Source organism: Macrotis lagotis, chromosome 1 (assembly GCF_037893015.1).
Source record: "Macrotis lagotis isolate mMagLag1 chromosome 1, bilby.v1.9.chrom.fasta, whole genome shotgun sequence".
NCBI classification, from domain to species: Eukaryota; Metazoa; Chordata; class Mammalia; order Peramelemorphia; family Peramelidae; genus Macrotis; species Macrotis lagotis.
In genome coordinates, this window is record NC_133658.1 from 564,967,748 (window position 1) to 564,988,861 (window position 21,114).

The 21,114-nt window shown below is 34.2% G+C and overlaps 1 protein-coding gene across 3 annotated transcripts in view; it reads left to right on the forward strand.

The window, feature by feature from the left end:
* Positions 1 to 21,114, forward strand: part of GRAMD1C (GRAM domain containing 1C) — a 148,917-nt gene that overhangs the window by 77,387 nt on the left and 50,416 nt on the right. For 2 of the 3 annotated variants that reach the window (XM_074214547.1, XM_074214548.1), the window contains exons 4-6: positions 9,189 to 9,292; positions 10,593 to 10,688; positions 14,231 to 14,311. In XM_074214547.1, the coding sequence (XP_074070648.1) occupies positions 9,189 to 9,292; positions 10,593 to 10,688; positions 14,231 to 14,311 (281 nt within the window). Of the gene's footprint in view, positions 1 to 9,188; positions 9,293 to 10,592; positions 10,689 to 14,230; positions 14,312 to 19,757; positions 20,952 to 21,114 lie in introns of those variants that run through there. The other variant, XM_074214549.1, reaches the window with a different exon arrangement.

Genomic DNA, 21,114 nt, shown 5'->3' on the forward strand with positions numbered 1-21,114 from the left:
TTAATTAGATCATAGTTTGAATTTACAAGGAGTTAAGTGCTCTGTGTGTGTGTGAAATGTGAAAGAAAATAGGCCTGGGAGAGAGGGACACAAATAGTTCAAGAAATGATAAGGCTTTGGATGATACTTTGACTCCTGAGGAGGATTATGTATACTTGAAAGATACTTGAAAAGGGGGTAAGGTAAAAAAAGGAAGCAATAAAATAAAACAATCTGTGATGATATCTTGAAAACAATATGAGTTTATCAAGCAATCAAATAATCAAACTGTGATTGATGATAGCTGATTAATAATATTAAAGCAATAAATAACACCAAGGGAAGAGGCACAAAGATGTATAATTTTAGAGGGAAAGAAGGGAGAATGTGAATGCTGAGTAAATTCTCTTCAATAGATTTAGCCCAGTGAGGGAATAAGATACATTCCCAATTGGTTTTAAAAATCTAACTTAATCTACAGGGAAGGTGGGGACTGGGAAAGGGAAAGATAAGGGAAGAAGGGACTGATAAAAGGGAAGACAAAAGTATAAGTGAAGATAAACTGAAAGTTGAATTTTTAAAAGAAAAGTCAAAGGGAAAAGGTAGTAAAATTTTGATGAGGAAGAATAAGAGAAACTGAAAGAGAAAAATATAAATAGAGAACAATATCATAGAGGGAAATACAGAATTAGTAATCTTAACTGTAAATGTGAATAGAATGAACTGTCCCATAAAATGGAAGCAGATAGCAGAATGGATTAAAAAACAGAATCCTACAATATGTTGTTTACAAAAAACACATTTGAAGCAGAGAGATACACAGGGTAAAGGTAAAAGATTGGAGCAAAATATATTATGCCTCAGTGAAGTAAAAAATCTGGGGTAGCAATCCTAATCTCAGACAAGGTAAAAGCAAAATCAATCTCATTGAAAGGACACTACATCTTAAAAGGCACCATTGGTAATGAAGCTATATCATTACTAAACATGTATGCTCCTAGTAGTAAAGCATCCAGATTCCTAGAGGAAAAGCTGAGTTAAATACAAGAAGACATAGACAGCAAAACTTTAATAATGGGAGACCTCATTCTCCCTCTCTCAGAACTAGATAAATCTAACAACAAAATAAACAAGAAGGAAGTTAGGAAGGTGAATGAAATCTTAGAAAACTTAAATATGATAGACCTCTGGAGAAAAGCTTAATGGAGGTAGAAAAGATTTTTTTCTTGGCAGTACATGGCACCTTCACCAAAACTGACTGTGTACTAGGGCACAAAAATCTTATAATCAAATGTAGAAAGACAGAAATAATAAATGCATGCTTCTCAGACCATGATGCAATAAAAAGTTATGTGTAAAGGATCATGGAAAGGGTCATAGAAAAGATAAACCAAGAACTAAGTGGAAATTAAATAAATTTACCTGTAATAATAGGTGGATCATACAACAAATAATAGAAATAATCAATAATTATCTCCAAGAAAATGATGATAATGAGACATCTTACCAAAATTTATGGGATGTAGCCAAGGTAATTTTGAGGGGAACCTTTATATCTTTAAATGCCTTTATGAATAAAATAGAAAAAGAAGAGATCAATGAATTGGGTATGCAACTAAAAAAGCTAGAAAAAGAACAAATTAAACTTCTCCAATGAAATACCACATTAGAAATTCTGAAAATCAAGGGAGAGATTAATAAAATGGAAAGCAAGAAAAACCATTGATCTCAACAAAACTAAGAATTGGTTTTATGAAAAAAGCCAATAAAATATGCAACCTTTGGTTAATTTGATTTATTGAAAATGAAAAGGGTAAACTGACCACCAATGAGGAGGAAATTAAAGAGATAATTGGAGCTAATTTGCTAAACTGTTTGCCAATAAATTGAATAATTTGAGTGAAATGGATGCATATTTACAAAAATACAAACTGCCCAGATTAACAGAAGAGGAAATAAATTGCTTAAATAACCCCATTTCAGGAAAAAAAACACCAATAAACTCCCTAAGAAAAAGTCTCCAGTTCAAATGGATGTACAAGTGAATTCTATGAAACATTTAAGGAACAATTAATTCTTATTCTACATAAACTATTTTAAAAAAAATAGGAGAAGAAGTTCTGCCAAACTCCTTTTATGACACCAACATGATACTGATACCTAAACCAGGAAGAATCAAACCAAAATTATAGACCAATCTCCCTAATGAATATTGATGCAAAAATATTAAATAAAATTATAGCAATGAGACTATAGCAAGTTATTATCAGGATAATACACCATGATCAGGTTGGATTTATAGCAGACAGGCAGGGATGGTTCAGCATTAGGAAAACACTCAACATAAATATATCAATAGCAAAACCAATAGAAATCCTATAATTATTTCAATAGATACTGAAAAAGCCTTTGATCAAATACACCCATTCCCATTAAAAACCATTAGAAAGTTTAGGAAAAATGGAGTTTTCCTTAAAATAATAAATGGAATCTGTCTAAAACCATCAACAAATATTTTGGGAGCAAACTTAGAGCATTTCCAATAAAAATCAGGAGTGAAACAAGGATGCCCATTATCACCATTACTATTCAATATAATATTAGAAATGCTAGCAGTAGCAATAAGAGAAGAAAAAGAAATTGAAGGAATCAGAATTGGCAATGAGGAAGCAAAACTTTCACTCTTTGCAGATGATACGGTGGTGTACCTAGAGAACCCAAGAAAATCATCTAAAAATCTCCTTGAAACAGTTAACAAATTCAGCAAAGAATCGGGATATAAAATAAACCCACATAAATCATCAGCATTTCTATATATGAACAACAAAGCCCAAGAGCAAGAGATAGAGAATTCTATTTAAAATAACCGTAGACAGGGGGTGGCTAGGTAGTTCAGTGGATAGAGCACCATCCCTGGAATCAGGAGTACCTGAGTTCAGATCTGACCTTAGATACTTAATAATTATCTAGCTGTGTGGCCTTGGGCATGCCATTTAACCCCATTTGTCTTGCAGAAACCTAAAATAAAATAAAATAACTGTAGACAACATTAAATACTTGAGAATCTTCCTCCCAAGACAAACTGTTTGAGCACAATTATAAAGCACTCCTCACCCAAAAAAAAGTCAGATCTAAATAATTGGAAAAATGTCAATTGCTCATGGTTAACTTGAACTAATATAATAAAAATGACAATTCTACCCAAATTAAATTACTTGTTCAGTGCCATAGTAATTAAACTATCAAATAACTACTTTACTGAGATAGAAAAAAATAGTAATAAAATTCATCTGGACCAACAAAAGGGCAAGACAAGAATAGCAAGGGAACTGATGAAAAAGATGTAAAGAAAGGTGGCCTAGCTCTACCAGATCTCAAACTATACTATAAAGCAGCAAATTGCCTGATATTAGTAAAGAATTAGAGTAATAGACTAGTGGATCAGGATGGGTTCAAAAGAAACTGCAGTAAATGACTACAGCAATCTATTATTTGACAAAAATAGTTGGCAAAAACTAGGCAGAGATCCACATCTCACACCTGACAAAGACATCAGCCTCTGGGGTAAGAACTCACTATTTGACAAAAATTGTTGGCAAAAACTAGGCAGAGATCCACATCTCACACCCTATACCAAAATAAGGTCAAAATGGGTACAGGATTTAGACATAAAGAGCAATACCATAGATAAATTAATAGACCAAAAAATTATCTATCTCATTTATGGAAAAGGGATAAATTTATGACCAAACAAGAATTAGAGCACATCATAAACTGCAAAATGAATGATTTTGACTATATTAAATTAAAAAGGTTTGGCACTAATAAAATCAATGCTGCCAAAATTAAAAGAAAAGCAGAAAAGCTGGGAAACAATCTTTACAACTAGGAGTTCTGATAAAGGTCTCATTTCTAAAATATATAGAGAATTGCATCAAATTTGTAAGATCACAAGTCTTTCCCCAATTGATAAATGGTCAAAGGCTATGAACAGACAGTTTTCAAATGAAGAAATTAAAGCTATATATAATCATATGAAAAAATGCTCCAAATCACTATTGATTAGAGAAATGCAAATTAAAACAATAATGAAGTATCACCTCACATGTATTAGATTAGCCAAGATGAGAAATAGGGAAGATGATCAATGTTGGAGAGGTTGTGGGAAGATTGGGATGCATTGCTGGTGGAGTTATGAAAGGATCCAAACTTTCTAGGGAGCAATACTCTTTGACCTAGCAATTCCAACTCTAGGGCTATACCCACAAGAAATTATAAAAAATAGGAAAAGTCTTACATATTCCAAAATATTCACAGCAGCTCTTTTTTGTAGTGATAAAGAATTGGAAATGGAAGAAATGCCTATTAATTGAGGAATGGCTAAACAAGTTATGTACATGAATACTATGGAATATCATTGGTCTATAAGAAACCATAAATGGTTGGAGTCTAGAGAAGCATGTAATGACTTACGGGATCTGATGCTGAGGGAAGGGAGTAGAACCAAAAGAACAATGTCCACAACAAGAACAACTTTGTGAGACGAACAACCTTGATGGAAGCAGCTCCTCCTGGCAGTCCAGAGAGCTAGGACAACTGTATTTGACTGGTTATGGACAATGTTATCCCCATCCAGAGGAAGAAAAATAAAATTCAACACAACACACAGCAAAAAAAACCAACAAAAAAACCTTTCAAATCTAATGAACACTTTATAAAAGTTATTTATTATATATCTTTTTCCCTTAATCCTAATTTCTCATGCTGAAAGTTACTAATTTGTAAACATGCTCATCAAAATATGTATGTAAAATGCTAACCCGATTGTTCCGTGCTGAGGGGAGGGGGGCAGAAAGGGAGCGTGGAGGGAAATTTTGTAACTTGGAAATATGCATGTGCAAATGGATGAAAATAAATAAATAAAATTTAAAAAATGAAAGAAATGCAAAGGAAGCATTCCCCACCTTAGAAAGTGTCTGAGGAAGGGACGGCTAGGTGGCACAGTGGATAGAGCACTGGCCTTGGAGTCAGGAGTACCAGAGATCAAATCTGGCCTCAGACACTTAATAATTACCTAGCTGTGTGGCCTTGGGCAAGCCACTTAACCCCATTGCCTAGCAAAAAAAACTAAAAAAAAAAAGTGTCTGAGGGGATAATAAGAAATGGTCGGCCAGACTGCTTCAGGAATTTGGGGTCATCATCACAAGTATAGCTAGCGAGACTCATTGAGGGAAGCCACCTTTCAGCCAGAAAGAGCTGTCAAACTGCTTCCTGGATGCAGAGGGAGGACTAGAGAAAGAAAGGCCCTTCTGTTCCAGTGGGAAGTTTTGAGTTGCCTTGACAGAGCATCTCACACCTATTAGATGGTTCAGGACCATTGTCTTGTGAGTTCATTCCCACCCTAGACTCTTCGTCTGTTTGTCAGGGAGAGTGCTCCAGGTTTGAGGAGAAATGCCATTAATAGTAGCAACTATTGTCCTTGTGATTCTGTTGGAGCAAATAAATACCTTTGGAAGTACTAATGAAGAGAATAGAAAAAGCTCCCTCTCTAGGAACCCAGGGCAGGCTGAGAGGAATGAATCCTTGTATTCGTCTTTGCTCACTTATTGAATTGTACACTCCATGAAAGGCAAAGACCAAGTCTTATCTCAAACCTGCAATGTGTGTATTTAGTTGATGTTTTTAAAATTAAATAGGGCAGCTAGGTGGTGCAGTGGATAGAGCACTGGCCCTGGAGTCAGGAGTACCTGGGTTCAAATCCGACCTCAGACACTTAATAATCACCTAGCTGTGTGGCCTTGGGTAAGCCACTTAAACCCATTGCCTAGCAAAAAAACCCCCCAAAATTAAATTAAATACATGAGACTGGGTGTAGATAAAGTAAGGAAATATATGCAGACCACTTATAATATGTTTACCCACTTAATGGAGTATATAAATAGCAACAAATAATGTCTGGAATAACAAAGTGGTGAGACTGAAAAATTCCTACCTACACAATCAGTATTGTTAATTTGGATGAGGTCACCTTGGGAGGGCACCTATTTCTTCTGCTGATGCAATTGCTCAAACCAATTCTGGACTGCCTCTTGTGGAATTGTCTTCCAAGCCAGAAGCATAATTTTTAAATGTGCAAAATGAGTAAGCGATGGCAAATCATCATCTTCTAGGAATGGATTTGGATTTTTAAAAATCCAGAAGTCCTTTGGAACTTAGTTTGGGGAATACAGTGCATCATCAAGCTGAAGAGGGCTATTTTGGGGTCAAACAAGGTATGGTTAAGAAGCTGGCATGCTGGTAGGTTCATATCTGAAGACATTTTAAAAGAAAAAACAAAAACTATTTTGTGCAGTGACTAACTTCTTTAGAGTAAGTTTTCCAGAGTGATTATTTCCTTAGTTATGCTGATGAGAGTTGATACATATGCACAACAACATAGTACTTTAAAGTTTGCTAATTGTTTTCCACACATCATCTCATTTGATCCTCTTAATAATCTGATGACTTGCTCAAGGTCACTTAACTACTTAATTGCTTAAGATAGGATTCTTTATTTCAAGTTCAGTACTCTTCCATGATACTATTTTTATAATACATTTTGGTATTTTTTTTATAAACAATTTCATTACTTTATAATCATATCTCAGATTGGTGCACCTAAGTTGTTCACTGAACAACTTACATACAAATGTATGGCTTATTTAATTCATCTCTTCACATATTTAATGAATTTAAAGTAAAAAAAAATTCATATCTACTTATATAGATAATGGGAAAATGGAGATCAGTGTCCTTTGAAAAATTAAAGCCATCAGTACTTTAATTTAATTTTAATTTAAGTGCAGTCTATAACTGCATCTGGAAAAGAGAGTATCTTCTTCAATCCTAGAGGGAAGGGAAACCAAAGTCTCACAGAAGTAAGAAAAGAAGTAAGTGTGAATAGTGGTCAGGGTACCTGAGAACTGGGGGCAAGGTGGCTGCTGCTGGCTCTCTTACTATCATTTCCTCACCCAGGGTCCAGTTGAAATTATATAACAAATTAGTACTGGACCCAATCAGAATGGTTTTTTGTGAAAGTTGAGCTTTATTTTTTTGCAAGGCAATGGGGTTAAGTGACTTGCCCAAGGTCACAAAGCTAGGTAATTATTAAGTGTCTAAGGTTGGATTAGAACTCAGGTCCTCCTAACTCCAGGGCTGGTGCTCTATCTACTGCACCAGCTGCCTCTAAAGGGTAACATTTTACCTTTTCATAGGATAATCTCCTATTTCTATAATGCTCTTTCCCTTTTCATCTTTCCCTCTTTACTGTAAACTTTCACCTCCTTCACGTCTCATGTCATATCTTTCAAGAGGCTTTTCCTGATCCCCCCCCCACTCTCCAACTAGGTGCCTCTCCTAATTATTAGGCTTGTTTTATATATATATATATATATATATATATATATATATATATATATTTTATATATACTTTATTTCTCTGTGAAATAGTGTGGCACAAAGAAAAGAGGCCTTGGAGAAAGCAGTTCTGGTTTCAAGTTCATTTTCTGCTTATTAGTTGGTGACTTTGAGCAAATGACTCAACATCTCTAAGTCTCATTTCTTCTATATAAGAGTATTGGATTAGATGACTTCTAGGCTGCTTTCTAACTCTAAATCTGTAAGACTGTTTAATGTTTGTATTTTTGTCTCCTAGATATAGCATAATGCCTTGAATGGATCTGTGATAAATTCTTGTTGATTGATTGATTTAAACAGTTTTTAAAAAAAAACCTGTTGCTAATCAAGTTGGAAACTGATAATTTAGTAGCAAGGAATATTGGATTTTACTCTATTGTATCCAATGGACAGTTCCTTCAGTAACTTCTAATATTTCTGATTTTGACTTTTATAAATGCTTATTATAAAATGAAATGTTTTTAAAACTGTGAAATGTGTAGAATTTAAACATTTTTTTGATATGCAGTCTATAAATTCTTATTATGAAAGCTTTTATATCTGAAATATATAAATCAGCCATGTATTTGATATACAGCCTTTTTTAGTGCTTCTTTGGTGAATCAAATGATATTGATATTAATTTCATAGAGAAAATTGAAATAATTATTAGGTAATCTGCTATTAAAATGACTTGTCAGATGGGATCTCTCTGGTTCTTAAATTTTGCTTATTTTCTTAACAATTTGTCTTTTGAGGCAAATGTATAAGAATTAAAAAATGAATCTTTTGCTGGCATGGATAATAGAAAGGTATTTACTTTTTCTGAAAACAAAATAATGCAACCTTAAGGTTTCAGTGCACTGCAAACAGTAAACACTCAAGAAATATTTGTTATATTGACTTACTACCTAATATCTTTCACAGCTGCTTTGGCTGCAATCATTTAAAAAATCATTGACTAGCTCTTTGATCATCAACAGAATCGTGTTGTTTAAATAAATACTTGGGAAATTCTGAATAATGTAAGCTAAATTAATGAAAATTTTCAGTGTTTTGGATTAAAATTTTAGGAAGCTTCATTGTGCTCAAAATCTGATTCATTTTAGAAAGATGGTAAGGCATGCCGAGTGAGTAATCTATTTCCATTATTTCCTAGGACTATTTTTGTTTGAAGATTTGAGAGGCATTCACCTTATAATCTATTTTGCTGACAAAATCAAAAGTAATAATTAACTTGCTTTTCTTTGTAGTATACAGACTTTGATTATAAACAGATTTCAGAGTATTTACTCAAAAATTAAATATAATTAAGATTTTTTTATTTTTAGGTACTTTTAGATTTGTACAGTTTTTAAAACAGGTTTTTTAATACTTCACAATTCAGTTCAATGATTAAAGTAAGATTACTCATATCAATCAGTACCATAGATAATCTAGGAATTAATTCTCATATTGGGAAAAAAATCTTAGATCTTAAAATGAAATAATAATCTGCTTTTGAAACCATTGATTTGTTTGTTATCTCTGTGGGAGGCATGGTAAAATCTTTTTGAGTGTATCAACTGTTTATTGGTATTCACCCCTGATTCTTCACTTATTAGTGCAGTGGTAGAGTTTTAACTCTGATGATTTCTCTATAACTTTGAAATTAGAGATTCTTTTTTCCTTCTACAAGTGGCAGTAATGACTTTATATTTTGAAATATCATACTTTTTTTTTCAAGTTGCTGCTAGATTTTTGGATCAACTCCTTCCCTGTCTTTGTGTGTTCAGATTATGCCTGTGCTCTTCAGAAGGACATTCTGCTTCAGGGACGCCTATACCTTTCAGAAAACTGGCTCTGTTTCCATAGCAACATCTTTAGATGGGAAACCACAGTAAGACATATTCTGATTTCAATGTGTTAAAACAATTATCTGAGAAACCTCTTTGGTATCATAATTTCAAATAGCAAATGGGAAGGTTATTGGTCATGTATGTGTTTCAATATTTGCTTATTATACTTATGTTAAATCTTATTATTTAAAACCATGCCAGGCCTCTTATTATTTTCTCAATTTTGAGGAGGTTTCCCTCAAAACATATTTCATCCCTTTTATTTTTATTTCATTCCAAAGTCACAGCAAAAATCATTGGAGTTTTATAGATTTCTGTCATTTGAAAATGAAGAGCTAACAGAACATTTTACATCAAATATTTTAAGAGGATGGAATGAGTTATATTGGATGGAAGAGAATCTGAGAGGTGATTTATTTTATTTCCCAATATTTAGACACATCCACAGAAGTCAATACTGATCAATGATAGCCACTATCTAGAATTGACTCCAGTTATGTATTGATTCACTCAGCAGTTATGTGGCCTGGGTCATATTTTCTTAGTTTATTTCTTGTTTGCAAGATCCAATTAAAGCCTTGATCAAGTTGAGATAGATTTTTACCATTTTTGAAGATTAAGTCTAATTTTTTAACTTTCAACTGGAAAATATTTTTAAAGGGGTCTTGTGCCATATCAGAAATGTAACACCAGCATAATCATTACAGTGTCATAGTTTCCATGTCTAATTTTTTTTAAGTTAGTATCAACAGTATTTTGGAAGTGGACCATTCTAAGCAAGTAATATAAGCAAGCTAGAAAAATGTAGAAAACTCTTCCCTATAATATGCTTTAGATTATAAAGTATTTTGGAATATAAAGATACATTTAACTTGAAGAAATGTTTGTGTATATATAAGCATGCATGCAAACTTATCATTATGGTTTTTAATATTTTCTTTTTTCACTTGATATTTTTCAGCTCAGAAGATCTGATAATAGATTGAAATAAGCTTAGTGTATTTTTCCCAATGGCATTGCCAAAAAGATGTCTTATGTGTAAGACTGTCTTCTCTCAGTTTGCATGTTTGTATATTAATTCAGGATATAAACATCCACATGTCTATTTTATATGTTGTTTGATGTCAGAAATAGAGAGCTGTTTAAGAGGAGAGACACTTGACGGGATGCTTATTTGTCTGTTCTGTTTCTCTCAGAGAATAATATCTATTTATTAATATTTTGTAAGTTTTATTTTGCTTAATTATTGACCATAAGGCTAATAATGTTAAACTAAAATTTTAGAGTACATATTTTGTTTTCCAATATATTTTAATGTATTAAAATTTTTTTTGTGTTTAGATTTCCATTGCTTTGAAGGACATAACCTTTATGACCAAGGAGAAGACTGCTCGACTTATTCCAAATGCTATTCAGATCATTACAGAGAGTGAAAAGGTTCAGAAACCTATGCAAATTCTTTTACTCAATCTCTCTTTTTCTCTTCTCCCCCTTTGAAAGTGGTGTTATTTATGAATCTAAACCAACTATTAATATTGATTTCTCTGAATTTAGACATAGTTAATTAAACAATTCCTAATTCACGTTCAAAATTAAGAGAATTGAATGCTGTTGGAAATAGAGTGGCCCCAAATTTGTGGTTTCATTGAAGTGAGGAATTTCTAGTTAGGAAATCAGTCTACCCACACAGATGCACAGCAGTTTTGTGGCTTAGAGTTTTAGTGAGTTGCCTGGGGCACTGTGATATGAGCAACTTGCTGAAGGTCACATAGCCACACTCTTCTAGTGGTGGATCTTGAACCCAGGTCTTTCTGGCACAGCATTTAATAAGTAACATATTTTATAGTCAGAAATAAATAGTTGCTGATATATTCTTATTACTGGCCTTCTACATTAGGGAGGCAGCTTAGTATAACAAATAGAGAACCAGATTCAGCATCAAGAAGACCTGAGTTTAAGCACTCTTTTCTGAAACAGCTTGGCTGTGTGATCCCAGGAAAGTCATTTAAAATCTCAGGGATCCAGGCAAGTCCTTAAGCCTAGAAGTTACAGAGAAGGTGCTGATATGCAATTGCTCGAGGGAGTTTCTTTCATGGAAATCCCTCATACTAATGAAATAGTAGGTCTAATATCTTCTCATGCTTTTGTGATCCTTTTTCTTGTTGTTTCATAATTATTAAGAACAATAAACAATTTGCTTTGGCATTTCATAGGAACATGCCAGTCACAGAAATCTTTAGAGTAGGGGCAGCTAGGTGGTGTAGTGGATAGAGTGCCAGCCCTAGAGTCAGGAGAATTTGAGTTCAAATGCAGCCTCAGATACTTAATATTATCACTTAGTTGTGTGACCTTGGGCAAATCATTTAACCCTATTGCCTTAAATAAATAAAATTAAAAAAAAATCTTTTGAGTTCATCTAGTTTGACTCTTTCATTGTGAAGAAATTGAAGTCCAGATGACTGGGCCTTTCTTCCTATACTGGTCCCATTGTAGGGAACCAGGAAACTTCCTTTCTCCTGCCCTAACTCACTGATGGTTGGCAGATCAGGAACATCTGCTGCCACTTAAGTTAATACTTTGCCCAAACTGCCTCCGTCGCTCCACTGCCCTAGCAAGAATCACTCATTGTGAGCTGGGTGTTCATCTCCAAATTCATGCCTCTCCTGGGGTAACCCAGAGCCACTGTGCGGTTGAAACCTGGGACACACTAGGTTTTTGGAACAGGGCCATCCATCTTGTCATTGACCTCTAAGATCCTCTGGGCCTTGCCACTGGCTGTGCGTCTTGCCTGACCTAAATACAGCTGGCTTTTCCAGCTGCCAGAAACTGAACATAAACACAGGCTCTCCTTCAGAATTTCCCCCTCCCCACTTTAGAATGTGCGTTCCTTGAATGTAGAGATTGTGTTTCTTTTTAGAGCCAAGCTAAGTACTTGGCATGCTTAGGTGCTTGGGTAAGCTTTTCCATTCCATTCACTGCCCTGCCCAAGGTTCCAGAGATGGTAAAGGAACAAGTCAGGATTAATCTGAGGCCCTCTAAGCCCGTCTCAGTGCAGAGTGATTCTTTTTCTTACTTCCTCTTGGGCAAATTAAATGAAGTGGTTAGGCTAGAAAGACTCTTTAGGAGGAAATCCCTATCTTAATGTCTATATTCTGCCCCTTTTTGCCATTCTTTTCCACATAGGAATCTTGAGAACAGAGTTGGTTTCTGGCTTTATTGTCCTATGGTACTCAATCAATGTTGGTTGAATTAAATTGAATGAGGATAGGGGTCACCTTGAGGGATTGATGGGAGTTAGTAGTACATGTTTAGGCCTGAGGGTAAAAAACTATTAAAAAGAGAATTTGATGTGCTATTAGGAGACTAGACAGGAGAGTTTAGATGACTCACAAATTTTAGTAATCTGTCAGAAACCCTGAAAAAGTTTTAAAATTATTGTTAGGGGGCAGCTAGGTGGCACAGTGGATAGAGCACCAGCCCTGGTGAACTCAGGAGTACCTGAGTTCAAATCCAGCCTCAGACACTCAGTGATTACCTAGCTGTGTGGCCTTGGGCAAGCCACTTAACCCCATTGCCTTGCAAAAACCTTAAAAATAAAATAAAATAAAATTATTGTTAGAAAACAAGGCAAAGTTGCCTGTGCTAAGGAAAAAAAAATAGTATCAGCATATTACTACTACTGTTTTCTATATTATGTAATCTATTATTTCCAGCCCATTTAAATTAGGGGTAAAGCATGTGAATAATGTTAGATTAGTATTCTGGCTTGGTTTGAGAATAATTATATGAGAATTTTGAGTAAAAGTATTTTATAAAACCCTAATAATATTATTTTGACAAAGCCATAAATAGGATTAGGCAATGGATGTAGAGTGTAGACATCTGGGGGACAAATTGATCTAGAGACCACCATACCAAAAGTTACTTCAAAGTGATATGCCTTTCCTAGAGATTTCTTTTTTCCCCTCAACTCTGTCAGGGTCATGGGTTAGATTCCCTAGAGAAAGAGCTTCCTCCTCTCTCAACTATATCCAAGATCATACTATCCTACAGGTCTGAACTGCCTTCTTATGCTCAATTGTTTTGCTCCAGGTAAATAATGACCGATCATAGCTCTGGATTTTGACATTTCAAGTGATAAACTATGAGTTGAACTGGGCAGAGAATTCTTGTAGTCCTTCAATATGACTTCCCTTTAATGATAAATAAGGCCATTGATTTTTTACTATTTGAGAGGAATTTGTATTGCCTATTTTATATATATATAAATGATGTATTATGTTTCTAGTGCTGCCATCTTTCACTATTTATAACTATATCATATTAAAAATATTGCTTTGTGATTTTTAATTGAATTTAACGAAAGATTATAACTAGAAGCAAACATACATTAGGATAAGTCCCAAGTAAGTGAAATACCACTTTTGTTTTGCAACACTAAAGCTTCAGCCTTATATAAGGCTTTACATCCATAAGTAGTCGAAGTAGTAGGTATTGGAGGATATGGTATTTAAGAAATCATATAGTTAATGTAGACAAATTATAAAATTTTGAACTTTAAAGTTTACTCTCCAAATACATTTTTGTTGTTTTTGTTTTATTCATACTAGGCCTTTCAGGCAGCTGTAATATTATTAATTAATATTAATATTACTATTAAAAGTTTTTTCCTAATTCAGCATTTAATGTTTTTATGAAGATAAACATCAAGCATGTAGTGTTTTCTTAATAAAACATGAAAAACGATTTCAGAAAAACTACATTAATTATTTGAAAAAATGTTTTTTCTTCCATGCCTTTATAAGCAAACTCTTTACTTTTAATATAATAAAGCAAATAAATAAGGTATAGAGTGAGTATTGATGAGTTCTAGAAATAATGTTCTTAAACCAAAGAGTCTTAGTATGCTTTTGTGACAGAGATATCTTCCTTTTTTATTTAACTATGATACTGAAATGTTCCTATTATTTTCCATGCAGTTTTTTTTTACATCCTTTGGTGCCAGAGATAGAAGTTACCTCAGTATCTTTAGATTGTGGCAGAATGTTTTACTAGACAAGGTAAGATTTGAGGTGGATGGTGATTATCAGACTTCTGGTTTTTAATTGGCAAGTGTTAGAATTGAAGTGATTTGCCCTGATCCCCAAACATCAGGAAATCTTCAAACAAACTCAGTAAAATGCAATAAACTTAATTATAGTACTCTGGTACACTGAATTATCAAAGCTATAGATCAGTCATTTTATTCTAATATTTATATAGAATGTAAATTCTGAATATGATACCTGTGAGTATGAAAAGATTATTATTAATGAAATTTCAGTTTGCCTTGATATTTAACTCTTTGCACGAGGGTATTCTGAATATAATAAGAAATGATTGTGTAATCATGTATTTGCATTTTTTTAATGTGACAAAAAAGTTTATAGCAGGAAATTAAAAAAAATTCAACTTCCAGGATATGTACAATGTTTTTTAAAAATCTAATGTTTCATTTCTTGTCTTCATTATATTTATGGTATAAAATATATAATGAGAATTAATGTTCAGAATGATCCTGAGGCATTGGAAGATCATTAGTCATCAAAAAAAAGAGTAAATTATACTCAATGTGCTCTGTTTTCTAAAAACAGAAAAGTGTACTGTGCATTTTAGAATGATTTTCAACGAGCATTGAAAGAAAGAATGGAAAAAATCTCCAGAGAAATTAATTTATTCAATATACTTCCTTCCCTGTGGATTCCTTGCCTTTGATCCTAGCCCATCCGATGTTCTCCAATGATCTCTCCTCTCTATCTAAACTTCAGTCTCTTAGGTTCTTGGCCTGTTGCTTTCAAACATCCTCAATTTTCCCCTCATCCTTAGATAACTTTGACTAGATTTTCCAGGATCTTCACCAGTGGTCCAGATCCACATCTGGCCACTGGACCAAGACAGCTCTGGAGGAGACAGTGAGGTGGATAACTTAGCACAGGACCACCTCACTCAACTCCAGTTCACTTGCATGTCATGGCATCACCTCCATGATGTCAGGGTCCTCTTTTGAGAACAAAGCACAAACAACAACAACTATCATCCCCTCAAGTTTTGTTCTGTTTTCTTTTGTTGCTTCTGTTTCTTTTTTCTCTTCTCCATCCTTCGCAATTTGGCCTTCATTGTTCAATTGAAACTGCTGTCTCCTAAGTTATGATTTCTTAATTGCTATATCTGATGAATTTTTCTCAGTTTTTCTTGACTTTGCTGCATTTGATACTGTTGAACACACTGTTTTTCTGGATAATCTTCTCTCAGTGGGGTTTTGTATATTTTTTTCTCCTTGTTTTCTCCTTACCTATATAACTGTCTTTTTCAGCCTCCTTTGCTGGCCTCTCCTCCAGATTGGAGTCCCTAATGGGGAATCTACAGGATTCTGTATTAGATCCTCTTCATTTCTTCTCTATACTTTATCAGCAATGTTATATTATTATCAACTATGTGACATTAAATTCTGCTCTTTACTGAATATTCAGTTACTTCCAATATCAAACCTTTAATTTTTTCTCTTTTTGAAAATTTGATTTTTTTCCCCATTTTCCCCCTTCCTTTCTCCCTCCCTCTCCCCCACTAAATTCCCATTGAAGGAAAAAAAGGAAAGACCCTTGTCACAATCAAACAAGACTAATTCCTACACTGATTATATTAAAAGAATATTTGTCTCAGTCTGGGCCCTGGGTCTGTCAGGACCCATTGTCTGTTTCCTAATGGGTCCATGGACTAGTGTTTGTTCATTGCATTTTTTAGAGTTCTTAAATCTTTCAAATTCATTTGTCTTTATAATATCATTATTGTATAAATTATTCTCTCACTTATTCTGCTCACTTTGCTTCACCTGAGTTCATGCAAAATTTTCCTGGTTTCTCTGAAACTTTCTTCAACAGTTCTTATAGCACAATAATATTCTATTCCATTTTTGTTCCATAATTTGATCAACCTTTCCTAGGTTGTGGTTACTCCCCCAGTTCCATTTCTTTATTACCATCAAAGAGTTGCTCTAAATATTTTTGTGCAAATGGGTCATTTTCTTTCTTTGATTTCTTTGGGGTTTAGAGTTCGTAATGGAGTCACTCCTTAGTATCTACTGAGTGTACCAGACACTGTGTGTTTTAACACTGAGGATGCCAAGAAAACCATTGATCCCCAGTCGGGGGCAGGGTGGGGGTGGGGCTGGGGAGACAATGTTCTAACTTTTTACCTTTGAGCAAATACTATACACACACACACATACAAACACACACACACACACACACACACACACACACACATATATATGACTGACTGGAAATTATCAGTGGAGGGAAGGCACTAGAATTAAAGGGAAGGGCTTCCTGTGGAATCTAGGATTTTAGCGGGGCTGGGAAGAAAACCTGGCCAGTAAGTGGAAATAAGAAAAGAGACCATTCTAGGAATGGGAGGACAACCTGAAGGGTATGCACAGTTTTTTTGTTTTTTTGTAAATTTTGATGCACAGTTCCAAATTGCTTTCCAGAATAGCTGGACGAATTCATAGCATCGTTAACAGGGCATTAATACACTTCTTTTCCAAGAATCCCACCAACATTTATCATTTTCCTTTTTTTATCAACTTTTCCTATTTGATGGATGAGAGGTAGAATCTGAGTTGCTTTAATTTGCTTACTGATTTGGAGCACTTTTTTTTTTTTCATATTACTATTGATGACTCAGATTTTTTTCCATAAAGAATGTTTTATAGTTGTATTCTTGTGTTCCTCTGTATGTGTGTGTTGGCAGGTAGGGTCCCAAGTATTTTATACATTTGTAATTATTTTAAATGATTTTTTCCTATTTCTCTTCTATCACTTCATCTAACACATAGAAATTCTGATGATATTTATGTGGATTTATTTCATATTCTACAAATTTTCTCCAGTTATTGTTTAAACTAGTATCTTAGTTGATTATCTATGGTTCTCTTAGTAAAATATTCCTATGACTATTACTTCAGTCCTTTTTCTTAACTTATGACTAGACTTTGCATTTCTAGCACTAATCAAATTATAGTGATAATAATGAACATCTTTACTCCTTATCTAATTGGAAAGACCAGAAGTGTGTTGGAGACTTAGTCAGTGGTTAAATATTTAGTGTGAACATTCAGTGTGTAAATGCCTCAAAAACTGGCAATATTTGCTAGATAGGATTTGATTTATTGTTTTGTTGATTGTCTAGACTTAAGGAAAATGTTAATAATAAAGATTAAACTTAAAAATGTTTCCTGATTTTTGGACATCCAGTTGATAAATATTTACCAGCAAATCACTCTGGAAAGATTTTTAGTTTATACTTACTACATTTAATGCTAGCCTTTGTTTTTTGACTGATTCCACTTATCGTGTTAAGGAAAGATTCATTTATTTCTGGTTTTTCTCATTTTTAGAAGGAATAGATGATATATCTTGTCAGAAGCATTTTCTGCATCTATTGATATAATCATATAATTTTTGTTGTTCTTATTATTAATATGGCCCATAGATTGCACAGTGGATAAAGTCCTGGGCTTGGAATCAAGAAGACTGGTCTTCATGAGATTGAATCAAGTCTCAGATGCTTACTAGCTGTATGACCCTGGACAAGTCACTTAACACTATTTGCCTTAGGTTCTAAAGAAGGAAATGGCAAACTGCTTCAGTATCTGTGCCAAGAAAACCCTAAATGGGGTCTTGAAAAAGTCAGATACAACTGAACAACAACAAATTATGTTGATAGCTTTTATAATATTGAATCAACCCTGCCTTCCTGGTTTAATTCCAGTATGGCCCAGTGCCTTAACCTTTGTGTCGAAATCTTATCTTTTGTGCCTCTACAGGATCTCTCTTCTGTCTTTTTTCTCTGCTTACACATCTACCTTTGTTCAGGCCCTTATTACCTCTCACTTAGTAATGACTTCTGAATTGGTCTTCCTGTTCATCTCTCAATCCAGTCCACTTTCCACACTATTGCCAAATGATTTTTTCCTTAAAGTTCAGATCTAGCCACGTAACTCCTTCCTCATAAACTCCAATAGACTCCCTATTGCTTCTATGATCAAATATAAACTTTTTTTTGTTTGACTTTTAAAGCTCTTCAAAATCTGACCATAACTGATCTTTCCACCCTCATTATACATTACCACCACCCTCCCATTTCAGACCCAGCCTTGCAACCTAAATGTCATCCTTGACTCCTCACTGTCTCTCTCTCCTTAGATTACATCTCTTGTATATGCCCTTTTCTTCTCTGGCATAGTCTTTGTATAAGTGCAGGCCTTATCATCTCTCACCTGGAGTGTTGGTATCCCTGCCACAAATCTCTCTGCACTAGAATCCATCCACTGTATAGGTGGCTAGGTCTGAACATGTCACCCCTGCCCTTACTCAGTAAACTCCATTGACTCCCTATCTTCTCTAGTTGGAACCAATTTACTACACATGGACTGAGCTCTCTTTATTCTCTAGCTCCTCTAAACTAAAAATGTGATTTCTAATACTATATTAATTGTACCAAAAGTGAAAAAATGCATATTTGTTGCAAATAATTATGGTGGGATTTGAACGGTATTAAAAGAAAGCACATTTATTTGTCTAAACATCTTTTTTTACTTTTATATTGGTATGCTAATTTTAAAATTTTAACCTGACTCGATTCTATCATCCACTCACTTTTAAAAATAAGCAAAAACAGCATGTGAGTTATAGTTATATTATAGATAATAAATTGAAAGAGTCAGAAGAGAATAATCTCTCTGATTATCACTTCTAGGTCCATTTTATAAAAATGTAAAATGAAGGGGTTTTTTTCTTTACTTTGTTTCCATGTTGTACATTAATCCAAATAGAGTGTGATGAGAGAGAAACCATATCCTTAAGGAAGAAACAAAAAGTCTTAGAGATAACAAGATCAGACAATAAGATATCTGGGTTTTTTTTTTTCCTAAATTAAAGGGAATAATCCTTAAACTTTGTTCAAACTCCACAGTTCTTTCTCTGGATACAGATGGTATTTTCCATTGCAGACAGCCCCAAATTCTCCCTGATTGTTGCACTGATGGAATGAGTGAGTCCATTAAGGTTGAACATCACCCCCATATTGCTGTTAGGGTGTACAGTGTTTTTCTTGTTCTGCTCATCTCACTCAGCATCAGTTCATGCAAATCCCTCCAGGCTTCCCTGAATTCTCATCCCTCCTGGTTTCCAATAGAACAATAGGGTTCCATGACATACATATACCATAGTTTGCTAAGCCATTTCCCACTTGAAGGACATTTACTTGATTTCCAATTCTTTGCCACCACAAACAGGGCTGCTATGAATATTTTAGTAAAAGTGATGTTTTTACCCTTTTTTCCTCATCTCTTCAGGTTATAGACCCAGTAGTGGTATTGCTGGATCAAAGGGTATGCTCATAAAATGAAGGTTTTAAATAAAGTAAAAATGAATGAAGATTGTAATAGTGTTTATGCATATACTCATGAATTTACTGGTATTGGGAATTCCTCATGTGGAAACTCTCACCAGTGATGCAGATTTTAAAATTGTCTGATTTGTTGTTTTAGAAAATTGCAGGTCAGCAATGGTAATGCCCTGGACCAGGTAGACCTGAGTTAAATTACAGGGTCTCAGACCCTGGGCAAATCACCTAACCCCAATTGCCTCCAAAATAAAAAGGAAGTTGCCTAGTATACTGAGAGGTTAGGTGAGCTGTCCCTGCTTACAGAGGTGGAACTGTCAGGGCCACGTCCTCTATTGTTGCCTCAAACTATGAAAGGTATGAGTCTTTTAAAGACAGAAAGGACCCGTACCATTTTTGCAAGGCAAAAAATTCCTAATTAATCAGATGCATTATGACGTTTTTGTTTGAACATTATCAAGCACTTAAATCACTGCTTTGTATGGCCTGTTTTTCTTTCTGTCTCCCCACATTCCATTTACAGTTATTCAAGGCTGAGATGTATATTCTGTGAATAAGAGAAAAGGAATTCATGTAGAATTTTGATAGCAACTTCTGTTGGCAGCATAGTTATATTTTGTGAAATAATTGGATGTTTTCATCTGGTTTGAATGGAAATATTAGGGAGGAGAGTTATGATTTACACAGTACAATCCAAAAGACTGAAAATGGAAACTTTATGATATTTCTGAATTCCAAAAATTAAATTAAAATCCTATTAGATTAACTACTGTACATGGAATGAAAGCAAAGTATTTGCACCTGTGTAAACTAGTAGTTTAATTCAACATAAGGAAATAGAAACTGTAGCTTTAAAAAAAAACCCTGTTTACCTACCTGTCCCTCTTCTAGTAGGAGTGGCTTAGGAACCTGTTGCGTGAGATGTAACTTCCAATTCAGTATACCAGCTGCTTTGAGGAGAAAGCTGATCCTACAGTCCAGGAAGTGATAAATAAGCTTTAAGCCACATTACAACTTGTCTTTTATAAAGAAAAGCATCTCACGACAAAATAAGGAGAATAAAAAAAGCAAATTCACGCTTGTCATCAAATGTTTGGATCCCTATGTGATAACTGAAGTGTTTTGTGACTTATTTGGTATACAAAGCTTCCTAGGCCGAAAATTGATCTTCTGACTTCTGAAACTTATCTGATAACTTCGTACCTCATCGTTAAACGACCCTCTGGGTGAAACATTGAGTCTGTTCTTTGTTTAAAGGTAGATACTTTATTTTCTTTATAAATGTGAATTTTTTTCTACGATTATGCATAAAAATACCTTTTCTGTTACTGACTTTAAGTATTTAGGAAATTCATTTTGGTAATGTAATTGAAGTTTAAATTTGGGGTTAGATTGTAAATAACTAGGATGTATGTGATTT